At 33.7% G+C, this 27,863-nt stretch overlaps 1 protein-coding gene across 4 annotated transcripts; it reads left to right on the plus strand.

The window, feature by feature from the left end:
- The first annotated feature begins 11,105 nt into the window (after window positions 1–11,105).
- LOC143225084 (uncharacterized) lies at window positions 11,106–27,665 on the plus strand. Of its 4 annotated transcripts, none has more exons than XM_076453823.1 (4): window positions 11,135–11,212; window positions 18,006–18,066; window positions 25,630–25,842; window positions 26,843–27,665. In XM_076453823.1, the coding sequence occupies exon 4, from the start codon at window positions 26,911–26,913 to the stop codon at window positions 27,514–27,516; it is 606 nt and encodes a 201-aa protein (XP_076309938.1). In that variant the 5' UTR covers window positions 11,135–11,212; window positions 18,006–18,066; window positions 25,630–25,842; window positions 26,843–26,910; the 3' UTR covers window positions 27,517–27,665. The 4 variants fall into 4 exon arrangements, with proteins under 4 accessions (XP_076309937.1, XP_076309938.1, XP_076309935.1 ...); XM_076453824.1 differs by having other exon boundaries at window positions 11,212–11,287; XM_076453822.1 differs by lacking the exon at window positions 25,630–25,842 and having other exon boundaries at window positions 11,106–11,212.
- The last annotated feature ends 198 nt before the right edge of the window (window positions 27,666–27,863 follow it).

Raw genomic sequence — 27,863 nt, forward strand, 5'->3', positions numbered from 1 at the left:
AATTAAAAAGTAACTGCACTGTAAACAGGTTTTTGTAAATACAATATCTATTTCACTTATTTTCCTGGATTATCAGTTTTTATGATTTTTGAGGTATGAAAAATCTTGCAGGATTTAGAACCAGTGAAGTGACTGAAGAATATAATTGTTTATTTTTAATAGCATATTTCACAAGTAGTTTTTAATGTTTTAGTTGGCAACTAAACGACTTGGAATAATATGTTCATTATTTTTTGTAACAAAAAATACACGTACGTCGTTTATATTAAAAAAGGGGGTGAGGTGTTTGTGTCTTATTTTAGCAACTAAGACTAGATATATTGTATAACTGTGTTTTAATTTAGCTTGTAGATACTTTGTTGAATAAGTTTGAGGCTAGCTTTTCTGACTTGCTAGATCTTATGTAGGTTCTTCAAGAGCATCTAGTCTCTGAAATTGAAACATGTCAGTGTTATTGATTAAACTATTTCTGATCTGTAAATGGTGTAAAAACAACTGTGTAAAGGGAAAGAAGAGGTTAAGAAACTGGTCAGCACAGCTTTTGGTTTGACTGGAACATTTTGGACACATTATACGATAAATAAAATTATCATAAACTGCAGAACATATATATATGTATATATATATCTCACAATGTTTCACTTTTATAACTGCTTCAGAAGAAAGCTAAGTAAGTTGAAGGTTACTTGTAAACATGCTATTCAGTGAAACGTTGAGCAAACTATAAAAAATTGTGTTGGAATTAATGGTTACGTTATAGTACAACAGCTCTAGCTATAGTACACTATGTGAGCATTTGAAAATCTCGCAAAGAATGTTATACAAACACTTGAAAATATTATTCAAAACATTCTATTTAACGTAGAATATTCGCTTCTGCCATGTATAAAACTGGCATCTTACGTACACAATGTAAAAGTAGTATCCTGAACTGTTAAAATTCGGGTTTTTTATACCTGCAGTTGGCAGAGAGCCCATTTTGTAGTTTGATGCATAATAACAAACAGGTGATCCTGGATACCATATTTTGTTTGCACAACCACCTTAAAAGTAAAATATTGCTCACAATACAACTTTGTTTTTTAAATAAACCAGTTTTCTCTTATCAGATTCTTAATTTTTTTATCATATAAAAGGGAGGCCGATTATGTCCGTGTGTATTCTGTTGTTTGCTTCCAAAGTCTTGTCAGAATTTGGGTTGTATTTTGATTTCATTTGAAACATAAATATCATTCATACGCTGATATCCTTTCGAGAAAAAATAAATTAAAATACAAGGTTCCTTCAAATTACAAGCTAGATTTTAAAACATTTGGTTTTAAGGTAGGTAATATTCAAGTCTTTATTGGTAATCATGTTTTTATGAAAGCTTGGTTTCCAGTAACACTGAGACAAGTTTCGTTCGGTTTGAACACGTGTTTACCCGACTCAGCCATGATCTGTTATATGTGCTGTTTGAAATTTCATTGTAAACGTCAGTTTGTTCTTGTAAAAAGATTGTCAATGTATGTAAGAGTTTTCATACTGAAAAAAAATCGTTAACACTAATGGACTTGTTATACTGTATATATTTTTAACGCCTAGTAAGAAATTCTTCGGACCCGAGTCCAGCCTCAAGGTACCAAGTGCAATTCTAAACAAGTGCTTATATACGAGTGGAATAATATAAAGATGGTGCTGAATTGATTGTTCAGTTACTTTTGTTTTTAATTTGTTCCTTTTTAGAATCCATGGAAATTGTTTACTCCTCTAGATATTACTATATTATTCAGTATATTTCTTCATCTCATTAAAGCCATGAAGGAAATAGGAATGTTGAGTTTAATAATACTTTGTGTTTATGTGTCAAATATAAATATACATGTACCTACAGTATTACAGTTTACATTTACAGACTGTAATAAAATGTACCTTAACTGTAGATCGGAAGTAAGTATTTTGTAAGGAATCCAACCGAATTTTAATTACACCGAAGTCTAATGAATTATTGAGATACACAGACTTTAACTCGGGAAAGTAGGTAAGCATTTTGAAAGGAATCCAACTGACAGAATGTTTTAAAATTGAATTTATAAACTGAGATATATAAACATTGGTCGAAGTAGAGAAGCGAGATGCTTCATACAACCAAACTTTCCTTTGCGGTCAGTTTCATTATGGTTGTAGCTTATTTGATCTCGTGCTTTTATTTTTATTTTTCTATATGTAAGTGACGCAAATGAATTAATTACTGTTTCTTGGTTGTAATACTTAGAAAAATGTAAGTGTATATAGAAGTTTTTAAGTATATCATTTACCTGCCATAATCCTTACAGTTGTGTATGAGAAGCAGCAAGTTAAAATAAACTTCCCTCGGTGGTCAAGTGGTTGTTTGTATTTTGTCTTCAAAGCATCACATGCACCAAAGTTCACTACATTCAATTACTTAGTGGTAGGTAAAACTGCATATACAAAACTACATTAGTAACAGTTATTCTAATTTAAAAATTTAATTTTTTTTAACTTGTGTCTGTGGTAACCGAATGACGACTAAAATGTACAGTGTGTGTTTGTTGCGTATTCGTAATATACGCATTTGTGTTAACACTGGTCCACTGAGGAACAATGGCTAGGTGGGTTAAAGCGTTCGACCCGTAATCCGAGGGTCGCGGGTTAGTATCCCCGTCGCACCAAACATGCTTGCCCTTTTAGCTGTGGGGGCGTTATAACGTACGGTCAATCCCACTATTTGTTGGTAAAAGAGTAGCAGGTGGGTGATGACTAGCTGCCTTTTCTATGGTCCTACACATTGCTAAATTAGGGACGGCTAGCGCAGATAACCTTCGTGTAGCGTTGCGCGAAATTCAAAACAAACCACTGAAGAAGTTGTGAAGATTAGTTGACGAATTTAATTACTACTAAAGTTGTAATAACAAAAATGCCCTGTTGTGTATGGATAAACTATAAAATGTATCGATGTCTGTGCTACAAGTTTGTCTCTGAAAGGCTCCCCGCTAGTACAGCAGAAGTCTACGGATTTACAACGCTAAAATCAGGGGTTCGATTTCCCTCGGTGGGCTCAGCAGATAGCCCGATGTGGCTTTGCTATAAGAAAACACACACACACGCCTCTGAAAGCATGCTCGAACAGGTTTATATTTTGTTTATAAATCGGAACGTTAGTTACGCTACCCTACGTTAGTCGTTTTCAATGCGAGATTGGTATTAATATTATTTTTTAATTGTACTAAATCGTCTAATATAACGTTTTACAGGAATCGTTTCGCCGCTATTGGCACAGAATAAGATACAATATTTTAAATTCGCACCTTGCGATTGTTACCTCAAATATATATTGGTGTGTAAGTTCTTTCTCAGCTTAATCTGAATAATAACGTTTAGTTGTTTTCACTGTTATATTTAGATTGACTCTTGGGCTAGCAAGACAAACTAATATATTTACACATGCTAAAGCATAAATATGCTCGTTTGCATTTCTAATACGTTTGAGCAAATGATAAAATGAAGAAAGGATAAATGGATAAAGTGCTGTTGAAATTGTGCTATGCTCTTGTGTAAAAAAAATGAAATGTTATTTTGCTAGAACACTTAAAATTAAGGGAACGTGATTTGAACAAGTGTGACATTATATGTATGATAAAACTAGGAAAATATGTGTCGTATATTATATAGAATTTGAACATCTATTAAATTCGGGGGATCGAAAAATTTTAAATTGTTAAACCTTAAAAAAAAAAAAAAGTCACATCGAACCAAAAATGCTCGACCTTTCAACCGTGGACACGTATTATGTGGTGGTCAATCCCACTATTTGTTGGTAAAAGAGTATCCCAAGAGTTGGCGGTGGGTGGTGATGACGAACTGCCTTCTCTCTGGTCTTACACTGCTAAATTAGGGACGGCTAGCGCAGATAGCCCTCGTGTAGCTTTGAAATTTAAAACAAAGTTGAGATTTTTTGTACCCTGCTTTTATGAAATTTGCTACTTGTCGAATTTATAAAGTGACAGCTGAGATCTATTTATAACGCGGAAACCAGTATATATAGTTTCCAATGGTTTCCAAATTAGAATACGAAAACAAAAAGTGAAAAGTGCTGATATCAAATGTAGTATAGCGCTACATACCAAAAAATCTTGAGAATGTTAATTTTTAGAATTTGGTTTTAATAGGATATAGAGATAAAAGTTTTGATTTTATATTTACTTACAAAAACGAATGAGGAGGGAATACTAGTTAAATTAATAGGTAGCGCCATTGCTGCCTTTCCATAGTTAAAATTAGGTCACCGATTTAAACGAAAATGAAATTCGTTTTTTTTGCCTTTTAATTTAATTACATATAGAGAATACTACTTGTACGGTCGTTATTTCTACAGCACACTTAGAATAGAGCTATATCTATGATTTTTTTATTTATTTTACGAAAATATAACGAGGCAGTCTACAAATGACCATGCGGTGTCGCTCTCTTGCTACAGACACAGGAAACCTTATTAAATGAACTTCGTATTGGTGATATTGTGCACGTTGTACATCATAATTCGGTATTTATTACACGTGTCTTCTCAAATAATGGAAATCTTTTAGTAAAGAGTTGTACACAACAAAGTTGTATTTTTTAATATTGTATTTCTGCTGAGATTTTTCTCTGAAATGTAACAAAACCTCTACTGATACAAAGATGATTTTAGTGGTAAGATTGGTTTGGTTTGGTTTTTGGAATTTCGCACAAAGCTACTCGAGGGCTATCTGTGATAGCCGTCCCTAATTTAGCAGTGTAAGACTAGAGGGAAGGCAGCTAGTCATCACCACCCACCCCAACTCTTGGGCTACTCTTTTACCAACGAATAGTGGGATTGACCGTAACTTTATAACGCCCCCACGGCTGGGAGGGCGAGCATGTTTGGCGCGACTCAGGCGCGAACCCGCGACCTTCAGATTACGAAGCGCTCGCCTTAACGCGCTAGGCCATGCCAGGCCTAGTGGTAAGAATAAGAATGCTTTTCATCCAGGACGTTTCACATTTCATTTAATATAATATTTTTTTTCTCGTCAGAACTTTGTTTTCTCTGTCATATCAATAACTACGACAAAGTCATTAATGCACAGTGAATTGAAAGACTGTAAAATATTATATTTATATATATTCTCGCCTGATTTGAATACGCTACTTATTTTGGGTCTTCAAGTTACTTACACAATTTCAACTGTTGATCCTTGCACATTTGATTTTATGGTTCTATTTCCAGTACAGTGGTAGTATGTCCGCCGTTGAAAGAAATAAATCTTAGCGGAAACCCATTATCTGTTTTACACAAACAGTATACGATTAATGGAAAGCTACAAGCCTTATATTTTCTCTTGGCCAGGTGGTTAAGGCACTCAACTCGTAATCTGATGGTTGTGGGTTCGAATCCCCGTTACATTAAACATGCCCTTTCAATCGTGGGGGCGTTATAATGTGTCACTCAATCCCACTATTTATTGGTAAAAGAGTAGCTAAAAGTTGGTAGTGGGTGGTGATGACTAGCTGTCTTTCCTCTAATTTTACACTGCTAAATTAGGAAATGCTAGCGCAGATAGCCCTCGTGTAGCTTTGCGCGAAATTCAAAATAAACAAACATAAACACTTTGAGCCTTTGCCAAACAATGAACCTAACACTTAATAAATTTTCGATTTGTCCGACAAAGAAAACGTTTTCCAGAACTTGTATAAAAGTTACAATGTACGAATGCATAATTTAGTTTCTGTAGTAATTGCATAGGACGTAGAATTGTCGTGATTTATTTCGTAACTTGCACCGTGTTTCGTATATTCATCGAGAAGATGCTTGGAATCAACTCAAATATTCTTCTACCATTTTGACCACTTTTCTGTATATCATTCTCTTACAAACCTTTGTATCACAAGTAACAAAAAATATTTATCCTTTATTAATAAAGGTAGAATTACATGAAATAGTTTAAAACGTTTGCACACGTGAAGTGTGCAGTGGGGTGTTATGACTGGAAAGCAGCCATACGTGTATTTATGTCTAGTTGTTTTTCACGTCTGGAATCACGGTTTCATCTGCATACAGTGCAATAAGGCATTTTTAAGCCTTATAAACTTTTCTTTTGTTAATAATTATTTAATTTAGCTATTGCACATAATAACTATAAGATACTGAACAGCTTTGAGGTCGAAGCACACGGGTCTCGTTTTGGAGCTAAAATAATGCCAAAGAGCGAAACAGAGAAACTATTTGTATTTACTTATACATTAGACCCCCAGAAGTTTATGCAAAGCATTTCATTTATGATATCGATAATGAAATATAAAAAAAATAGAAACGGCAAATCATATTTTGGTGATCAGTGTCCTTGAAGTCCCAAAGGGTTTTATTGTTTTTCAAAACTTTTGGTACATCCTAGCAGAATCTAGACATTTTGGCAAAAAGTTAGAAAAAAATCTTTACTCTCTAAGCAGTAATAAAAAAGTATTTGAGGTCATGCTTCTCCATTGTAACTTCATTAAAGCAAATACTGTATTTCTTGTACTATTATTCCTGATGAAGGCAGAATGTTCGATGAAATACAAATTTTATTGTTATTATTATTTGGTGGTTAAAGGTATATATATATATACATATATTTCAAATTTATTGTCAAAATATATGATGTACTTTGAGTAATGACCAATCTTTTGTTGGTTTTATGAATTTCACGCAAAGCAACATGAGGGTTACCTACGCTATCCTTAACCAGAAAGAAAGGCAGCTAGTCATCACCACCTACCGTTTACTTTTAGGCTACTCTTTTACCAATTAATAGTGGGATTCAACGCACGTTATAACGCCCACATAGCTGAAAGAGCATGCATGTTTGGTGTGACGGGCATTCGAAACCGCGATCGTCAGATTACGAATCGAGCGCCCTATCCACCTGGTTTTCACTGTTGGTGAGAGGAAATCTTTATAACAAAAGACCCAAGTTAAATGGGTTTGAAACCATTTGATAGATATATTTTCTTATATTTGTACTTCGATGTTATGTAGTAGTTTTAAAACAATAAGTTCATTGATCTGGTAGTATATAACTAGTACAGTTTATTTAGCCCACTAGCGGCACATCGATATGTCTGCTAGTTTACAAAGCTATAAATCGGGTATTGATACTTTTAAGGAGTAGAGCACAGATGGCCTATTGTGTAGTCTGTGCTTACGGAGTAGAGCACAGATGGCCTATTGTGTAGTCTGTGCTTAAGGAGTAGAGCACAGATGGCCTATTGTGTAGTCTGTGCTTAATTACAAGCAAAAAATGCCTATTATTTTAAAAAAGAAGTAAGACTGACAGTATATCTAAACCATTATTTGACAAAATTCTGCTTATAAGTGACGCACTAGTTAACCAATTGTTATATCAACCTCGAAAGCGCTATTGTTTTCCAAGCTGATTGAACAGTTAATAAAAATATTATTGTAATGTACCATACCTTTTGTTATAAGCATTATAACTTCACAGTGATTTAGATATTGTAAAATTTGAAACAAATTACAATATTTAATCTGCAATGTTGAAATACTAATACAAAAATTAGTTAATGTATTTAATAAAAAAAACTTTAAATAAAATTATTAAACTATTCTGTAACAAATATAAGAATGTTGAGAGCTGTACTAGTTTGTTTAGATAACTGGATGCGACACTTCATAATATATAATTCGTCTTCTGTGCTATAAGTTAGTGCGTTTCTACCATACTGATGGCTGGAATACTAACTTCACGAGATACATTTTGAACTTACTTAACCCCAAATGGTAGTACCTTATTTTCTTATTCTTATTTCAATTAATTTTTCTTCTTTATTTTGAGAGCAGTCACCTTCCCACAACTGTTTGCAAGCAGTGAAGGTTGATATAGATGTGGGACGTTGTTGACTTGATCACCTACCTCCTTCTCTCCTCATTTCTATTTCTATATCTGTTGCAACTTTTTTATATCTTTTGCGAGACTGGCGAATAGAGAATAAGACTAATAGATGGTGTATACCCACCGCAATGTGGGTCCTATTTCTTCAGTCACCTCCAAAACCTAGGGTACATTTTATAATCCCACATTATAGTTTATTCGCTGGGATCTTTTTAGTTACTGCAGCGTTTTTTATTTATTTTTTGTTTCAGGTTGTTTTTTTTTAGTTATAACAAACTAATATAATTAGTCAGAGGTTTAGATTTGCTGTTTGTAACACAGCCCTTTCTTGTGATTTTGTTTACACGATTTTATCTAAATGTATTCATTTTCACTAAGATATACATACATATATATATATATATATACAGGCTGAAAATTTTATTTTACATATAATATTGATTACCTAGCTTCTGTACCAGAACGTACAGAAAAAAAAGGAAGATAAAACTTCTGCACATGAATTGAGAGCACGGAGTCTTACTTTGGAGCGATCTTTGAGACCTCTCTTAGTAAACAAATTCTTTGTGTAAATCTGAGGAGATGTGGAGTAATAGGTATGATATAAAAAAAATTTAACATGTTTTATCGTTGGACTACTTGGTATAAATAATGTAAATTAGAGTCTATTTAACAGTAATAAATTATATGTCTTCAAGATATGTTCAATTTTTGTAGACCTAAATTTAAAAACATTTCAATATAAACTGCACTAATATGTTACCTATGCCTAACTTATTTACAAATTTTACTTACCAATAGACGTGATAATCCTCACTGCTCACAATGAACTGAACCAGCTATTAAATATTATAACATGTTAATCTATTGTTCTTATATTGGTATTATACCACTGTTTCTACATTTTATGCGTAACTTCGTAACGTCTCCATTCTTGATTTTCATAAACTTTCGGGACATCGTCATGAGCCCTTTAAGGAAACGTCCAAATTAAAATATTAAAATGTAGTTTATAACACTGTTCCTTCGAGTTGTAATCTCTTGAACAATCGTAATACACAAATAAGACATTAAACTGTCTATTCAACAAGTCTTTTGGTGATTTGGTTTTCTTAGAGTTATGGTTTGCAGTGGAATGTTTTTTTGTCCTAGGTAGATAGGTGGGTTTAGTGAATCCATTGGTGCCTCTATTCTTGGAGATAATCTCAAAGTGGGCTCGAAAGGAACCTTGGGCTCTTCATCGGATAGACTGTTCACTGGCTAATGCTTCTCTGATGTCATCGACCTTGCCATTCTCTCACTTATGTACTTCAAAAGATGATAACATGGACGACCTATGGGTTAGACCACATGTTTTCGTGCACGTTGTAAACCACAACCTTTATTCTTTTCAGTACAACATATGGCTCTTCGAAACACGTGCTTAACTTTGGATATGTTGTTTTCATGTGTCTAGAACGGCAAATCAATACAATGTCTTATAAACATATTTCATTTTATCACAAGATGTTTCATGCCTTTCCTGGTAAAATCTTGCATGACATTCTCGTTTTTAAAATCTGTAAGGTCTCTTCTAATCTTCTGCCTCCCAGTACATGCCAAGGTGTTTGATTCCATGTTCCTATTACTAGAAGAATGGATTTATTTCTAAAAAAAATTATATGGGTATTTCATTTCTAGGTAATTCAATGACCACCTTCTCTTTTTTTTTTTTTACTTGAAGTTCAATCCCATGTAATGCATAGGGACATCCTGGTCATAAACTGTGGAGCTAACTGAAATTAGTTTAATCTCTTATCCATGTCTTTGTAAGAAGTCAGTTTCCAATATGTATTCTTTCTCGATGTTAGTAACTCACTTCATGAGATGTAGGTAAGCCTCCAAGAGAAAGGTAATTTTAATATTTCCTCTTGACGCATCTTTTTGTCCACCTACTGTATAAATTTATTTCCTTTCCTTATTTTTAGCGCTCTCTTTAGCACCAGGCATAAATTGTTCGCTATCTCTAGAAGCCTCAGTTGATCTATTAGTTTTGTATATCTGTAAAATAGAAATATTAAACACATGTCGTCAATTACAATGATACTAGTTACAATAATAATAACCTACCATTCCAAATAATAATAGGTCGTAGTTATAACATATTTATTAAAACGTTGAACATACAATGAAAAGAAAAGAAAATATTGCGTTTACACAGACTTATAATCATGAAAATTGTTATCATTTATTTTGTTAATATTGTAGCTAATATAGTTTTTGATGACTATGAATATTGTAGAATATGAAATAGTTAAAAGATATTAATTTGCTGGGATAGTTTGGTACATGTCTGAAACATTGCAAATTAGTTTGATTAGTAAATATATCCTGTCGCGTTAAATTAGACATAAAAAAATTCCTCCAATTAGTTTTTCCTTCATTCTTACGGTTGTTGCTTTCACACATCATTGGATACCTTGTAATTTCTTAATCTTTCTCTAGGCAGATAAAACATGTTATTTTTCCTACATCTTGGCTATATGTTTTTCAGGAAGCTGTGTTTAAGATTCCATTAATAAGAGGAAAATCGTCTTGTTGTGGGCTTATGATACCCCCCTTTTACACTGCATATTAGACATCTAACAGAAGAATTAACGCTCCTTGGAGAGAGCGCGCTGTGATATGTTTTTATCGTAAGCCACTAGATGGCAAAACCTTACATGGAACGAACGATGTCGTCACTAACAGCATAATTTACCAGGTATATTAAAGAAGCCAAATAATTTATTGTTTGAGGTGGGAGAAATCAGTAATGTTATAAAATGTTGCATACGGGTGGGACATAAACAGTAAATGACCTCGTACTACGCGATCATGTTAAACCTACAATATATTAAATAAATTTAAGGTTCAACGTTGCAGTTCCTCTTGTTAAAAGCTTATTTGAAACAATTCTCGATGACGAGAAACCCACTTGAAATAAAAATGAATCTCAGAACGTCGGAAAGAAGTTACAAAACATTGTGCTCTCCTACAATATGAAGTAATTCCTAGAACTAGGTATTTATTATAATCTGGGTTTTACGTCCAATAAGTCTGTGCGGTTATAAAATGATTTTTTTTTTTTATATAAATACGAACTAGTTACGATTCACAAAGTAACTTCGAGGCCCAGCCATAACATAGTTAATGTCACGTGATTGCAGTATTTTCTTGGAAGTTATCTTAGTGGGAAATCGCGGCTTATAAATACAGGGATCAACAAGGATGTGTAAAATTTCCTTTATTAGTTTCAACTCGGTGTATTTTACGTCAGAAGTGTAAGTATATTAATTGTAGGCCTAAAACATACAAGTTATACATTTATTGTTAGTGAAATGTCGAAGCTGGATACTGTAAGTATTTTTTGTTTCATTTTGTGTATTAGATAAAACAGGTTTTAAAATATTTTTTTGGTAGTACAGCTAAACTGCACTTTTTCACAATATTTTTCAAAAACATAAAGTTCTAGGTGTTAATACGAACCTAAAATTGTTCGTACCTGTACATACATACATATCCCTCAACGTTTGAACTAGAACTAGCGTCACTACCCAAGTTAGGCTATAAAATGTGGGTTAAAGTCACGCACATATGCACCCAAAAACTTGTCATTGAAAATAAATTACAATTTTAATACAGCTTGCTTAGTAATATTAGTTATTTATTATGACAAAATACTTAAAATCAGAAATATAAACAACAGCTACCTATATCTAGAATTTAGAAATAAACTTGTAATCCGTATTAACTGTGTTACAAGTAAACCGGTTACGTATACATTGTCTTCGTTCAAGCTGTGTATAAACTATCCCCCTGTTTCCAAATTCTTTGACATTAAGCGACTTTCGCGGAAAATGTAGTTGGGAAACCCATTTTTCTGATATCACACATAACAGTTTTATTACGCTTTGTTTTAGTGAATTCAGTATAACGATACCTGTTTATGAATTATTTGTTTTATTTTCCTTTTGAACGCGTGTCAGGAGAATTAAAAGGTGCACATTTAATATATGATTTCCTAAGATCCAGATATATTGCAACCCATCTGATGAGCATATTTCATTTATCCACTTATCTCGGTAACTGCTACGCCCCAAAATGCTCAGAGTAATATATTTAGCACTTGAAACGAAATCTCAGAGTTTTGCCACATACGGTGTTTTTTGTGGAAAAGTTGGGAACTTTCACTAATTGACATCATCTTCACAAGTAAACTTATTAAAAAAATGTCTTAATGTTAATTAATTACCATACTTTTAAGTTTTATAATGAAAATGATAACGACACTTAAAATGAACAACGTTGTTCATTTATATCAGAAGGGAAGCTGATAAACATTTTGGAATTATACAGATTCCATTTTCAGGATCTAAAGCAAACATATAAAGAATTACATCAATCTCAAGTAGATGACTAAAATACATTGATACATTCACGATATAACACCTAATATTCATTTAGATTGGGTCCGGCATGGCCAAGGGGTTAAGATACTCGACTCGTAATCTGAGGGTCGCGGGTTCGAATCGCCGTTGCACCAAACATGCCCTTTCAGCTGTGGGGGCGTTATATAGTTTCTGTCAATCCCACTGTTCGTTAGTAAAAGAGTCGCCTACGAGGTGTCGATGAGTGGTGATGACTAGCTGCTTTCCCTCTCGTCTTACACTGCAAAATTAGGGACGGCTAACGCAGATAGCTCTCGTATAGTTTTGCGCGAAATTCAAAACAAACCAAGTATTGGTCACAATGGACATTGCTCTGAAAAGGATCAGAATAATATTCAGTTCAATAATTACAAATTTTAATACTGCAAGACCATAAGTACAGGGAGGAGGAAGAGGTCATAGAGAACCTGACCCTCTAGTGTATGAACATTTCTTACCCAAACACCGAGATAAAGAAAGAATGATTTTATTCTCTCATGTCTTACAATCATCCCAATGAATGGCAATACACATTTGTTTTTAGTCATTTCCGTGAATGTCAATATGTATTTTTTAGATATTTTGTGAATAATATAATGCAAGATATTATCTGAAGCTTCTCCAAATGCTCATAATTAATCAACTGTTTAGAGTTTTACCAAAATACAACAACAAACAAACAACTGAGCTAAATAAAATGTTTTCACACTTGATTTAGTGTTTGATAACCATAGTTTTGTATCATTGTTTCTTTAGGACACGAGACTCATTAATAACACGAATTTCTCGCTTATTATTTGACATGATGAAACCAAGTAACAGTTTTGAAGTTGCGTTTACTGTGATGTCATGGTAAAAAACAATCTTTTTTTTTTTTCTGGAGCATTGTATAGACATAGTACATGGGTTTGAGAAACAGTAAATGTTGAAAGAAGAGGATACGACGTTTCGGTTTCGATATTGAGGCTAGAAGCCGTCGTTTTCAGCAGGCAGCTGTAGTTTTCAAACCTATTTAAACGAACCGTGGTTACTTGTTTTGAGAAGGAAATCCTCCTTGTGATAAACTGTGTTTGGCGTGTGTGTGTTTGCTGCATAACTCGCTGAGGAGATAAAGATTTTTCTGAGAAAAATATCATGTTTTGTTTTCTTAGTGCAAGTTTAGGTAGTGTTTAGGGCATCTTAGTAATCTTTCATGAACAGTATATTGCTTGACGTAAAAATAAATGAAAGATGATTCCTGAGATGCATGTCTCTTGCTTACAACAAAAAGTTAGGAACTGGATTAAAATTACTATTTTCGTTTCACTTTCAGTAACATAAAAGTATATTTTATTTAATAATTAGTTATGATATAATTATGAGTTGCTATAATTTTAATCCTGGTCACGGATTTGAATTGTTTGTCACCGTACATGCTCGTCCTTTTGGTCAGGAGGGCGTTATAATGTGACGGCCAATCCCATTTTCTTTGATAAAAGAGTGGCCTAAAAGTAAACTATGGGTGGTATTGACCAGCTGCCTTCTCTTTAAAATATCACTGCTAAATTAGGGATGAATAGCGAAGATAGCCTTTTTGTAGCTTTACGTGACATTTTAAACAAACCAAACCAAATTGTAATGGCAAAATACTGAAACGTATAATTTGCGCATGTACATTTTCCTTTTGTTAGAAAAACATTTTTTTCACGACAGTTGATATTATATGCATCATACGTTAGTTTTGTACCCGTTATATGTAAATAATGTATTTAATCGTGTGGCTTGTAATCAGATTATAATAAAACATATACCCAGTTACATCGCTTTTCTATGATCCTAAAGGAATACTTACACTTTAGCTACAGTTTATACTTCTTCTGGAATGTCAACCTTTAAACGACTTTTTAATGCAACTTCTTTCTGGATTACGAACGATTCTTCTCTGTACACAACATTCACCAAGACAAAGGCCTGAAAGCTCATAACATTTATCTTTTAAAACTAGAAATACTCAACATTCGACTTATTACAGACTTAGTTCAACTAGTTATAACATTTAACGGTTTTTACTTTAATATTAAGTTATATGTTCAGACAAAATGCACAGCTGTGGGCACCAAACTAAACCAATATTTTTATGGGAGACTTAAAGACGAGGCTGTTGGAAAGTTGTATAGACAAACCAAACGTTTGAAGAATCCAAATTAATGACTTTTTTTTTCATTTGTGTAGGAGACGAAGACTCCTTACTATCCTTCTACAGACATGAAAATTTAATCTTTCTTGAATTTTATTAAATTTACTCTAAACTATTCCAATACCCAAATAGGTTTCGTGGGTATCAACCTAACATTAAGAGATGGTGTTCTCCATACATATTTCTATCAAAAATTAACTTATAGACCACAATAATTACGTTTCGAATGATGTCACCTTCCACACACCAAACACTCACTCAAGTGCTTAGATTAAAGAAACTATGCTCTGATAGTAAGGACTGTGATATTCATCTGAACAATGATTGAAAGATGTTATAAGGAGAACAGTTTGAGAAACACAACCAAAGACAGTTTAAAATCAATAAACCTGTAGCCTGCTATAAAAAAATATTTTTTTTATTTAATCTAGTGCTAAAAAATGTAACTTTAGTTTCTTTGGTTTTTGAATTTCGCGTAAAGCTACACGAAGTCTATCTGCGCTAGTCGTCCCTAATTTAGCAGTGTAAGATTAGATGGAAGGCAGCTAGTCGTCACCACTCACCGCGAACTCTTAGGCTACTCTTTTACCAACGAATAGTGGGATTGACCGTCACATTATATGTCCCCGCGGCTGAAAGGGTGAGCATGTTTGGTGTGATGGGGATTCGAATCCGCGAGCCTCAGATTATGAGTCTAGCACTAACCACCTGGCCATGCCGAGCCATATATAACTTTAGTACGAAGGTTAAACCAGAACATATACGGGAACAGCTCAATAACCAGAAATCTGCAATAAAAACGAACAAGGGAGAAGAGGCGAATAGACATGACATAACGAAAGTTGGCCGAACCTACTGAGAGAAAATAAACATTTTCTTTAAAGTTTGTTGGATCTATTGCTTTGAACACAATCATTATAAACATTGAAAGATATGCTATAATCGTCAGTTTAACGCAGTGCTACTTAAGGGCTGTTTGCGCAACTTGTCCCTAATTTAGAAGTGAGAGACTCGGGGAAGGCAGCTAGTCGACATCACTCACAAACAACTTTGTCAACAAAAAGTGGGATTGACCGTAAAATAATAAAGCCCCCGTGGCTGAAATAACGAGCATGTTCGGTAATGCTATTCGACTGCGAACCGAATGCTCAAAATACCGATCATCTGTTTTTTTTAAGAGAAGTTTATTTATTTCTATATCAAAATAAGCATTTTACACTGATACTAGACAGATCAAAGTAAATAAATGTATTACAGAAAACTGCATAAGAGTGAAGCAGGAGCATGGCACCTTGATGTTTACCTAACTTTAATAAATTAAGAGGAATGTTTTAATGAATGTCTAGAACAAATTTTGAAAGTCGATTAAAATACTTTGGTCGAACAGAAAAAAATATTTAGGTGGAACATGTTAAGCAAGACACATACATGCATTTCACTTTAATATGTTATTTTAATGACATTTTATTAGAGTTAATTTCTAAGGTTCAACGAGTAAAAATAATCCAATAACCCGTATGGAACTTATCCTTAACCATAGAACGTAACCACTTTTATCCTCTTTTGAATTATACCTTTAGTTTATTTGTGTACTTACGTTTTCGTTTTTGAAGTATTGAACTACGCGTTTTATGATACTCTTACCAATTGGAGGCATTCCACTAATGACGCAATTAAACAAACATTCCCAATATAACTTGTTGTTCCGATTGTTTTAAGCGCAAAGTTATACAATAGGCTATCTGCACTCTTCCCATCGAAAGAAACTGAAATCCAGATTGTAATGTCGTAAATCGGAGAACTTGCCACCTACTCACCAAAGAACTCTCAAAATACACAACATTAACAAGAAATAAATCTAAGTTGGTTTAAGTGTTAGATAACTGCAATTCCTACGGATTATACTGTCAAGCTATGTAAAATATATATATATATATATGTATGTGGAGATTAGAAATATTTCTTTAATTAGAGCTGCGTAACGTCTTTAGTTCATAATTAAGAATTCACAAATAATATCAGCTACGGTATTCTGGTTTAGAAATAAGCAAAGGATTGTTTGTTTGTTTTGTGAATTTCGCACAAAGCTACTAGAGGGCTATCTGTGCTAGCCGTCCCTAATTTTGCGGTGTAAGACTAGAGGGAAGGTAGCTAGTCATCATCACCCACCGCCCACTCTTGGGCTACTATTTTATCAACGACTAGTAGGATTGACCGTAACATTATAACGCCCCCACGGCTGAAACGACGAGCATGTTTGGTGCGACCGGGATTCGAACCCACGACCCTCAGATTACGAGTCGAACGCCTTAACACACCTGGCCATGCCGGGCCCGTAGGTAAAGGAAAAAAGAGAGATGTGATAAATAATCAACTGCACAAATGTAGTTACACGTTTTAAAAGTCAGTGCTAGTTACAAGTAATAATAAACTTCTGTTTAATACGATAGTTGCATCGTAGTAAATACTTAACTCGATTATGTTAATATTTTGTTAAGCCTTCTTAATGTTGTATTTGGTGAGGGTTTCTTTTCCCAACGGAAATAAAACGTTTTTTTTTTTTATACTAAGGTATTAACAATTAAAAGTAACTAAAATTACTAACTTAAAGCTAAAACAAATGTTATCAGAAGATACCTTTTAAACCGTAATAATGAATGAAGTTTCAACAACAACGAGATTGGTTACATGTGTCATATAGGATGAATACGGAGGACTGAGTACGTTTTATTAAAACAGTATTGAATAAGCAAATTAGCAAATCATGCAAAATCTACAGTTGATCCAAACTCGCCGTACATTTTCACATCGTTTGGCATTTCGTAAATAGTATTATGTTACTGAAAATTATTTTAGGAATGGTATTTAAAACACTTTCCCACTTAAAACATTTAGTTAATTAGATCACGAAGATGTATTTAAAACAAATATTAGAACGTCCAGGGCCAGGATATTCTTTGTATTAAAGAGTGTCTATGTACCCCAAGCAACGGTATGCAATATGATCAAGGGTCTCCATCTGGAATCGAGATCAACAGAATATGGGTTCACAAAGATAAGTCTTCCAGTCATATCTCAAGCAGTTGAAGAATGAGACGGATATTCATGCTATCTCGTGGATTTCTGTACAATTGAATTGTTGAAACAGGTGCTGGGAAAAATCATTGTCCTCTTACACTAGATGGACTATTGAAAGCCTTTAGGAAAGAAAGGCGTGTTTTGGCCATGACACATTATTTTGCAACGGAAGTCGCACTGCGAGACTACTGTCAAGAGGTATGTTCGTTAGATAGAGCGCAAATGGAAATGGTAACACGAATTTTAACAAAGTAGTAAGGCTCCAAAGTCGGTTTAATATAATGTATTTCTATTACTCCACATGTGCATGATGATTTACCGATTTTGAATTGAGTGTAATTTACAAACATGTTTATGATAGTTTTATATTCTAAAAAAATTTTTTTTTTAAAGATGAAATTGCTCTTCGTGGTTCTTACCTCTGCTTTTATTTGTGGATCCAGCAACAGTCAGTGTAAGTAAAGAAGAAAAACATGAATCTCATTAATTATTTCAGAATAGTCAGTAATAATGTTTTTGTTTGTACTTTCATTAACGGCATGGTTTTTATGGATTTTATAATATTGTTTGTTTCTTTTAGAGCAAAACCACATTGGATTATTAGCTGTGTTCTGGGTAATTGATTTCCAGCTTTTAGGGTGAAATTCTGTAGACTTACTTTTGTACCATTCAGAGACTTGCCATATGGTGTGCTTGTCTTATTTTGAAATTTTAAGACAAAGAAACAAGTTCTTGTATTCAAAATAATGTTGAAAGATAATGTAATTCTCTACTTTATTTTTAAATTAATGTTTCATTTTTTAAATTCCCTATTAAAACAATCTAATATATTTCGTAAAATTATATTTTATTTGATCAGTGAAAGCTCTTAGAGATAGTTCTCTTTAGTAAGAGGAAATTATTCATCATCCATTTATTGGTGAGACGAATTACACTCGTCAGCGTGTAGATGTTCTTAACAATGATTCAAATTTCATGATTTGTTTTGTCGATTGAAAAATAATCCAAAATACGTTACAAGTATACCTGTAGCTGAGAAGTTGTGAGAGCTGTGGATTATTGTTGTGGTCGGGGTCTAAAGCTTTAAATGTGTTTTCTTATAGAACGTTTTACGTAGTTGTTGCTTACCTGTGCAGAGGTCACATATAATTTCTTAAAAGTATACCAAGGTGAAGTTTAAAAATCCGTTATCTGAAGGTAAGGATAGGACTATAATACACAGTGATAATGACATAATACTTATTATTAAAACGGAAAGAATTTGACAGCTGAACGAAAGATGAATTAGTACTATAGGTTTGGAATAAAAGATAAAGTAAGAGCAAAAAATTTGACGAAATTTCAGCCCAGTTTTAATACTTTTTCTTTTACTGTATAAATTAATGATATGAAGTTTTTATTTAATATAAAAGTATTGTGTGTACTATAATATTTCGAATCACAAGCTAACTGTCTTGCAAGTGAAATTGTACTTAAATTCGATATAAGTATCTATAAAAAGTGACACAACTTAAAGCACACTCTCAGCCTACTAATTCTAAATGGAGCTATCAAAATGTTAATAATGAATTTGACGAAACAATTTACCAAATTCAAAGATGTACTTTCACAAATGAAGACCATGTTTCAGTTCACATTTCGTGGTTGAAAATAAGACAAAGTTCAGCAAAATACAAAATATAAAAAATACGTAAAGCGTGCACTACCATTAAAACTTTCCAAGAACAAACATAATATAAAGGCATTTACAAGAAACTTGTAAATACAAGGTATTCTAAATGACGTTAATGTAATGTTATAAATCGTGTGCAATTGTCCGATGTTTGCAACACGCATGTTTGAAAACAAGCTCCAGATAATTTCAATAGGGCTCAAAATATAAATATAGTATCTGTGCCTTTGTCTAAAGTACTTGAACGAGGATCATTAGGCTTAGTTCTTGAAGTTATATCTGCTTTTTTGTTATTTGATCTTACTTTTAAATCTTTAGATATTTTTCCTTATTTGAGGATGCTTCGACTTCAAAGTCTACTCTTAATATCTCCCTCTTCAGGAGGTGGTACAATTGAATCGTCATTAAAGTACACATTTAAACTGTCAACATGAAGAGGCAGATATAAAAACAGTTTGACACCTACGACATTTCTGCCAAGATTTTGTACTTCTAGACGTCATTGTACACATATTGATGTCTTTGTCGTTCATCTTTACTGGAAGCATTTGTGTTGTTTGATGATGTCTAATGTAATAATAAAGTAGGAGATGAATCAATGTAACCGAGCCATGTGGCAAATTAGTTAAATATCTTTATGCTGCATTGTCTGAAACTCGTATATGTTTACAGGCTTTGATTTAATTGGAGAATTTATCCATAATGTCAAGTTAGAAATTGTGAAAAAAAATTCGTTATTTTAAGGCTTTTGTTCCTTTTAGTAACTCTGATGGGTATTAGGTAGTGTTGGAGATTATTTAAAAGGTGTGAGGCTCAAGGTATGAGATAAATCCAAGACTTCTGCCTTTATCTCTAACCTTTTCACATTCGAGGATGTTCAAAACGAACCTAATTATTTCACTTAGGAAAAAGGCAGATTTAGGCCCTACAGAAGTGGACCTATTGAAAAGTGGTTTGGAATTTATAGACGGTCACTTAACAATCAAATATCTCTCCTGATTGCCAGATTTACCGATATTTATCAGAACTCTGTTCATTCGATTTTCAACGATGTTGAATTCAAGCTCGAGACATCCTTTGGTGAATTAGTCCTTGAAAATGGCGACTGAAAGTGAAGATTGCAAAGTGATGTTTGTTAATTTGTTTTCAGATATTTGAGCAAAATTGCCCAAAGGCTATCTGCGCTAGCCGTATATACTTTTCAAATCTAGGAATTAGAGCTTTCTTTTGGCATATTCGAACTTGTATTTCATGTTCTGCAGGCCCGGTATGGCCAGGTGGGTTAAGGCGTTCGATTCGTAATCTGAGGGTCGCGGGTTCGAGTCCCCGTTGCACCAAGCATGCTGGCCCTTTCAGCCGTGGGGAGTTATAATGTTATGATCAATCCCACTATTTATTGGTAAAAGAGTAGCTCAAGAGTTGGCGGTGGGCGGTGATGACTATCTGCCTTTCTTCTAGTCTTACACTGCTAAATTAGGAACGGCTAGGACAGTAGCCCTCGTGTAGCTTAACGCAAAATTCAAAGCACACCAAACCATATTTTGCATGAAATTTTCTTTAACACCTTCAGTTGTTTTGGCTTTAATTCAATAAATAATCTTCCTGAAATCTCTTAAGTAATTATTTTAAATTTAATTTTGGTTGTTTGTTGTTGTTTTTTTTTTTTTTGGCTTAAAACACGCAATAAGCTATTTGCTCTTTCTCCAATATGGAGAATCGAACCCTATATTTTAGTGTTGCAAGTCTGTGAAATTACCGCTGATCCGGTGGTGGAGGGGATCTATAATTTGATTGTGATGAAATTATTGTAGCGCTTCCAGGGTATGTGGGGAAAAAAACAAACAGTTCTAGTGTTTACGTAGTGTGATAAACGCTCTGCTAAACTATATGTTGTGTCACTGTTGTGTGTGTTTGAAAACTGCTCCGGTGTCTCTTGCATGTGTTATGCTTTTGTAATACTCAAGCGTAGTTGATCTACAGATGATCGTTCGTTAAGTTATGAATTGTGTATGAAAACAAGTGGATGATTTCTGTAAAGGATAAACATATTTATTATTACAAGACAGAGACATATAGAAACAGAATCTCCAAAATCTAGGTACAATATCTTACAAATAATTAGTGACACTATTATTTGTCTAGTAATTAATTTGTTTGTAACTAAGCACAAGGCTACACAATGGTATATCTGTGCTCTGCTCGCCACGGGTATCAAAACCTGGATTCTAGCGTTGTAAGTCCGCAGACATATCACTAAGCCACTGGGGGGGGGGTAGTAACAACAGTTAGATCTACTATTCTAGGAGTCCAGTACAAGGTCTGAGTTTGAGCCCTAACCCATGGGCGCCTGCATAATTTATTTTAGGTGTGGACAAGCCCACAACCCACGAATATGGGGATCGTTGTTGTTAGTGGGAGGGCTTCTCCAGAACATTTTGAAAATTAAATGCCTATAAACTCTATTCTGTGTTATTGTGAATCATATTAGCACGTGGAAACGAACCAGATGGCGATTTTCTCACATTTGGGAGTGAGAAAAGAAGATCCCAGTTTTTATGTAAAATGAAATGGTAGACATCGCAGGCCATTGCCTTGAAGTTTGAATTCGATGCTGTGGTTGATTATGACTTATTTATGTACACCTTATTTCATCATTTATGTTTAAACAGTATTATTTTCTAATACACGATTTAATAAATTAATAAAATAATTTTCTTTCCGGAATTTCAAAAGGGCAGATGCCCTCCTTTCCCCATCTTGCGGACGCCCTGCACTCAACCTGATTCCGTAAAGTAAGTTGATAGGATTTGTTTGTAATTAAACGTAAAGCAACACAATGGGCTATCTGCACTCTGCCCATCACGGGTATCGAAACCCAGTTTTTGACGTTGTAAGCCCCCAGAGATAACGCTATGACAATTAGGGGAAATTGCTAGAGGGGAACTAAACTACGCGTATAGGCTACGTTATTTAGACAATAATTAGGAATTATATTCCAACTAGGTTCAAGTAGCAGAATATTTAGTGAAAGTAAGTGAGTAACACGTTTTTATAATTTCAAGTAATATTAAAATATAATTACATTACATGACTGTTATATCACACTTTGATAGCATATATGATGGATGCAGGTACGTGTTATATCAGTTTTACAACAGAACGTCAAAAACAAAATTCGTGATTGTCAAAATTCTTAATTTACATTAGTTTTTTGTTTATTTGTTAGTTTCGGAACTTTAACGTTACGAAATTATTCACAGTTTCTTAAAAACTAGTTTATTTTGATATCTCATTTTCGAAGGGTGTTAAAAAACCACATATATTCACTTTCTTGCACAATAAAGTACAAAATTGAATTTAATCAATCTGTTTGGAAAATGAGCATCTCTTCCACTCCCCCCCCCCCCAAGAGAAACATAATCAGGAAGTATTACAAAAATTTGGAACGAAATCAACACCATTTAAAAAATAAAAAAAACCTTCAAGATTGACGTCACTTTTATAATGCGACCAAAACTGAAAGTACATAACGTGTTCAGCGGCATATTGTGTATTCAATTGGTTTAGTTTTTATTTGGTTTGTTTTGAATTTCTCTCAAAGCTACACGAGAGCTATCTGCGCTAGCCGTTCTTAATTTAGCAGTGTAATACTAGAAGGAAAGCCTCTAGTCATCACTACCCACCGCCAACTTTTGGGCTACTTTTTTACCAACAAATAGTGGGGTTGACCGTCACATTATAACGCCTCCACGGCTGAAAGAGCGAGCATGTTTGATGTGAAGGGGATTCGAACCCACGACCCTCAGATTACGAGTCGAGTGCCTTAACTGCCTGGCCATGCCGGGCACTGTGTAATCGAACCGAGAACTTTCTCATTTGTAGTCCGACGAGTTAACTGTTAAACCACATTCACCCACTTTTATGTGTATTGTAATATTCTACATTATTATTTTACATTATGGTTACATTATTTTATGTGTCTATGGTCAACAAATACCCTATCATCACTTATTGGTGCGTGGGTACGTTATCTGTTTTGGGTCCATAGTATTTTATTCTAAACTTTCTCTTAGTGTATGCCTAAGGTTTAGCTTTCAAGTCAGTATGAATGTTTGAAATAGTCTGCAGGACTAACTGAATAGTGTATCACACGGACAAAGTATTTTTACACACACACACACACACACACACACACACACACACACACATTATAGAATTCCATTTCATTAGTTTGTAGAAATTACATTAGGAGATCCTCCACACGAAACTTAGGTTGATATATAAGCATAAGATGTTAGATTGCACAATTTTGTATGGGATTACATGTTTTATGTCACGTTTTTTTTTTTGTTATTGTAATAAATGTACAACGTTATGGCCTCGGTCTCTTCTGAATCAACGATTTTGGTCTTCCCATGAATGGGCAAGCAATTGCTTTGGTTTATCGGTTGGTAGAAAGTATGTTGTGGGGTTTGAGTCTTCGCTGTGGATATAGCAGATAGTCCAAACGTGGCTTTGCTCTGAAACAAACAAATAAGTAATCTTCTGGCACGTACTTGGATGGTAAGCCATCAGTTTTTGCTTTGTTTTTTGTGGTAAATATCTATTGCACGTACGTGATGAGCAATCTGCTGCCGTACACTTAGTAAATATATATCCTGTTATCAGTATATGTGCATTGGTTGTTATACGTATAATGATAGTTTGTTATTGTGTGAAAATATATTTTTAAATACCTGTGAAGTGAGTGTTCGATCGAGGGTGTTAAATGCATTACTGTTCAAAATGGGTGATACGTGACCTTTGTTTTGCACAATAAATACTCTATTGTCAGATATATGTGATTATTGTAATGTGTACCTTGTAGGTGCAGTAGTGTCGTATCATCAGCTGTGTGTACTAAGTATTTTAAGAGCCTATAAAAGTGGCCAGTATTGTACTGGTTTACATTTGTTCTAAGCGTTGGTATTGTATTAATTACTTTATTTTGACGTGTTACTGTGGTGAACTTCGTTGTGTTAATGTTTTGTTGTTGTATTTATGGTATTTTGCTTCGACGTGTATATGGTAAGAATTCTACTGCTGTATAATTTACTTTCGTGTATATATATATATGTGTGTGTATGTGTATATATAATGTATGTATATATGTTTATGGCAAATGTCCTTGTTTTACGTGTATATGGCAGGTGCTCTGTTTTACCTGTATATGTAATGTGTCCTGTACAACGTGTATATGGGAAGTATTCTGTTTTATATGTATATGGTAAATGTTCTTTTTATGTGTATAGGGTAAGTGCCCTACTTTCACTTGTTTGTGATTAGTGCTGTTATTTACATTTGTGTTGCACATACTCCAATTTGATCTATATTTTCCGCGCCATGATTTTACGTTCACTGGCGTTCACAGAAGAGCAAGCAGGGGCCAGGACCCCAATAATTATGCACACGCACTTGGCCACTTTCGTGAATATAATTCTCTTTATTCTATGCATATGATGCATGTATGTCTTGAAATAATTGTGCAAAATATATTTGTGCGTGTTGTGCTACTAGTGCGTGTTGTGCTACTCTTTACTAATTCAAATGACTCTCACTTCATCTCAGTGAAGAACAGTGTCCATGTTGAACTGGTCATCATATTTTTCAAACCAAAAATTATTGATTTGAATGGACTGGATTGGATACTCTCCAGGTTCTATAAGAAAGCTTTGGAAGATGCAGTGCTTCAAGTGACATCACACACTTCGCTTTTTCTAATGATAGATTAGTTAAGAATTCTTTGTTACTCATAGTGACCATAACTCCATATAGAATTGAAATGTCCTGAACTGTAAAGATATAAAACCACCTCTACCAAACGTTTCTCAACAAGAATAACATTGGAATTGTTTTGCTACAAAAGTGCAACTATTTCTAAATAATTTGACGACGGTGATTCTAAAAATCATATTGAACATTTTTATCACTTCTAATTTTTGAGATATGATAGATTTTATTCAAGTATTATTACATATCATGAAAATAACCCTTTTTAACAACTTTATTTATTCCTTGAAAAATGCATTTGACAACATTTAAAAAATGTAATAATACCAGTTTAATAAAAGCATTGAACGTCATAATATGATATAATAGGAATACATTCAGACTATATTACAAACTTTCATCGTGGTATTATTTATATTATTATTGTTCCAAACTATCTGTTTGACTTCTTGCACCTTTTGTGTGCATTCTTAGTTTTGCGCCGTAAGAACTGGAGATATTCTTCTAAAAAAATATAAAATAATTTATGTTTACAGAAATAGAATTTAAAATAATTTAAAAATCGAAACTTTTCAGAACTTGATTATATCACGAGTGTGAGGTAATGAAAAAGATCGGGGGCTTTGTTTCAACCGTGCACTAAACGAGATGAAGTGACCAAATGAGTGCATGAGAAGCAACATACAAGAAAGGCGTCTGACTCCGCCCCTTTTATGTCTAGCCGAGAAACTTCTCGAATGCTCTAGAAAACTGAACGCGTGAGGGTTTCGCGATTCCCGGACGGAGCAGGTGAACGTATGAATAAAACAGTGGTGTAATTCGCTACAATTATATCGATAACAGACATAATATATGAAAAAAATATTTAATGTCTTACACCAGTTAAATGTTTGAAGTTGTCAAAAATGTATGCCTTTTACTCATTAAACTGTAAAAGTGAACTTAATTTCACAGCATATATCTTTTGTACTGAGTTTATTACATGATATTTCACACATTGCTGATAAAAAATTGATATATTATAATAACTCAAAACCTAGATGCAAAGGGCAAATGATGACTACATTTTTTTTTTAAATCAACACCATCAAATTACTCAAGAGTCACTTAAGTTTTCTCCAGTAGCAAATTTGTATTGGACAGTGTCGTTTAAATTTACGTTCTCACGACTGATCAGATGTAGGTTTTACATTTAAAAAAAAAAAAAACAACTGATGAAGATAATCGACGATCCATAACAATGATTTTATTTTCTTAGAGCAACTGTAGATTCAAATTATTTTCCATTTGTTTCATGTATAGACCAAAGTATAACATGTTAGGGTAACTTTGATGCAGCGAAAACATTACTCGTCTGCACATTTTACAAATGTGGACATTTATTTCGAAAAACTGACGCATTTCCATAATCATTTTTCGTTATATAAAAATTGTTTATTTTGTGCATAACAAAACTGTAACGTGTAATAAAATAATTTTACGTTAAACAACAACTAAAAATCAAACAAACAGTACTGATGTGCATCACATAAATTGATTTTAAATTAAGGCATATACATTTGGCGGATTTTCAATCCGGTTTTTATCCGTTGTAAATATTTTGTGGTGAATGAATCAGTTTACTAAAAGTGTTATATAAACTTTATAAAGGTTCATATTGAATGTAGTATCAATCAGCTCAAATGTTGTTGTTGTTTTACTTTCTATACAAACTCATAATCAAATGTTTGTTTCTGAATCGCATTTTCATTAATTTAGTGTGTTTCTCTCTCTCTTTTTACACGAACAGTGATAGGACTGGGTGAGCAAGGCTTAAACAACTACTTAAGGTTGGTCGTGGATAACTTTCGAAATGTCATGAAGGTCGGTAGTTCCAAACCTAGGATTCCAATTTTGGATCCTCTGCTGATTCGTGATCAACACATTAAGAAAATAGAAGATAACACTAATATTACTGCCGAGTTCCGTAACATTGTCATCTTCGGTCTATCCAGTTACGAGTTGGACACGTTTGAAGTCAACTTTGATGACTTAATATTGAAACTTGGTCTGTCCATTCCTCTTCTTGATGCTAAGGGTAAATACAATCTAGAAGGAATTATTATTAACATTTTCCCTCTTACTGGAAATGGCGACGTACGTGTTATGGCACACAACGTGAAAATTTCAGGGAAAGTCGAATTTATGTTGACACCTGAAGGTTATCTGAAAGTATCGACTCTGAAATTAGACCTGGATTTTTCCTCTGTTTCAGTTAATTTCCAGAATCTTCTGGGAAGTCAGAGTGTGAGTAACTTTGTTAACAAACTTCTTAGTCTATTGGGACGCCCTATTTTCCAGTCTTTCAAACGGGATATTTTGGATGATCTTGAGAAGAACATGCGGAAAAGTATGGATAAGGAACTAAAGAAACATAAACTATATGAGATCCTTCAGGGAAGTATAGACCCTAGGGATGGGTAAAATGCACCTCATTCTTAATGAACAATACACAATTTGTGAACCGGGGACATAATTACGATTGTTAAATCCAACCATACAAATAAATACTGAGAAAGCTTAAATGTAATGTTTACTGGTTAATGTGAAAATAAACTTAACATAAATTGTAACCTGTAGATTTTATTTAAATTTTTATTAAGTGCTGTAACGAGCAAATTCATAAATACTTATAATATCTGTTACGTATTATAAGTTATTTCGGATGAGTCTCCGGCTTATTGTGTTACGTACGTTACATATTACTATCTCAAATAACCGGAAATTTGAACGTGAGCTGAGTAGTTAATTAAATGTTAATGTGTATTAAA

Source organism: Tachypleus tridentatus, chromosome 9, assembly GCF_004210375.1.
Source record: "Tachypleus tridentatus isolate NWPU-2018 chromosome 9, ASM421037v1, whole genome shotgun sequence".
In the NCBI taxonomy this organism is placed as follows: domain Eukaryota; kingdom Metazoa; phylum Arthropoda; class Merostomata; order Xiphosura; family Limulidae; genus Tachypleus; species Tachypleus tridentatus.

Coding starts and splice junctions, on each gene's coding strand:
- LOC143225084 (XM_076453820.1), top strand. Junction 18,067..26,842: donor TGGATCCAGCAACAGTCAGT/GTAAGTAAAGAA, acceptor TTACACGAACAG/TGATAGGACTGGGTGAGCAA.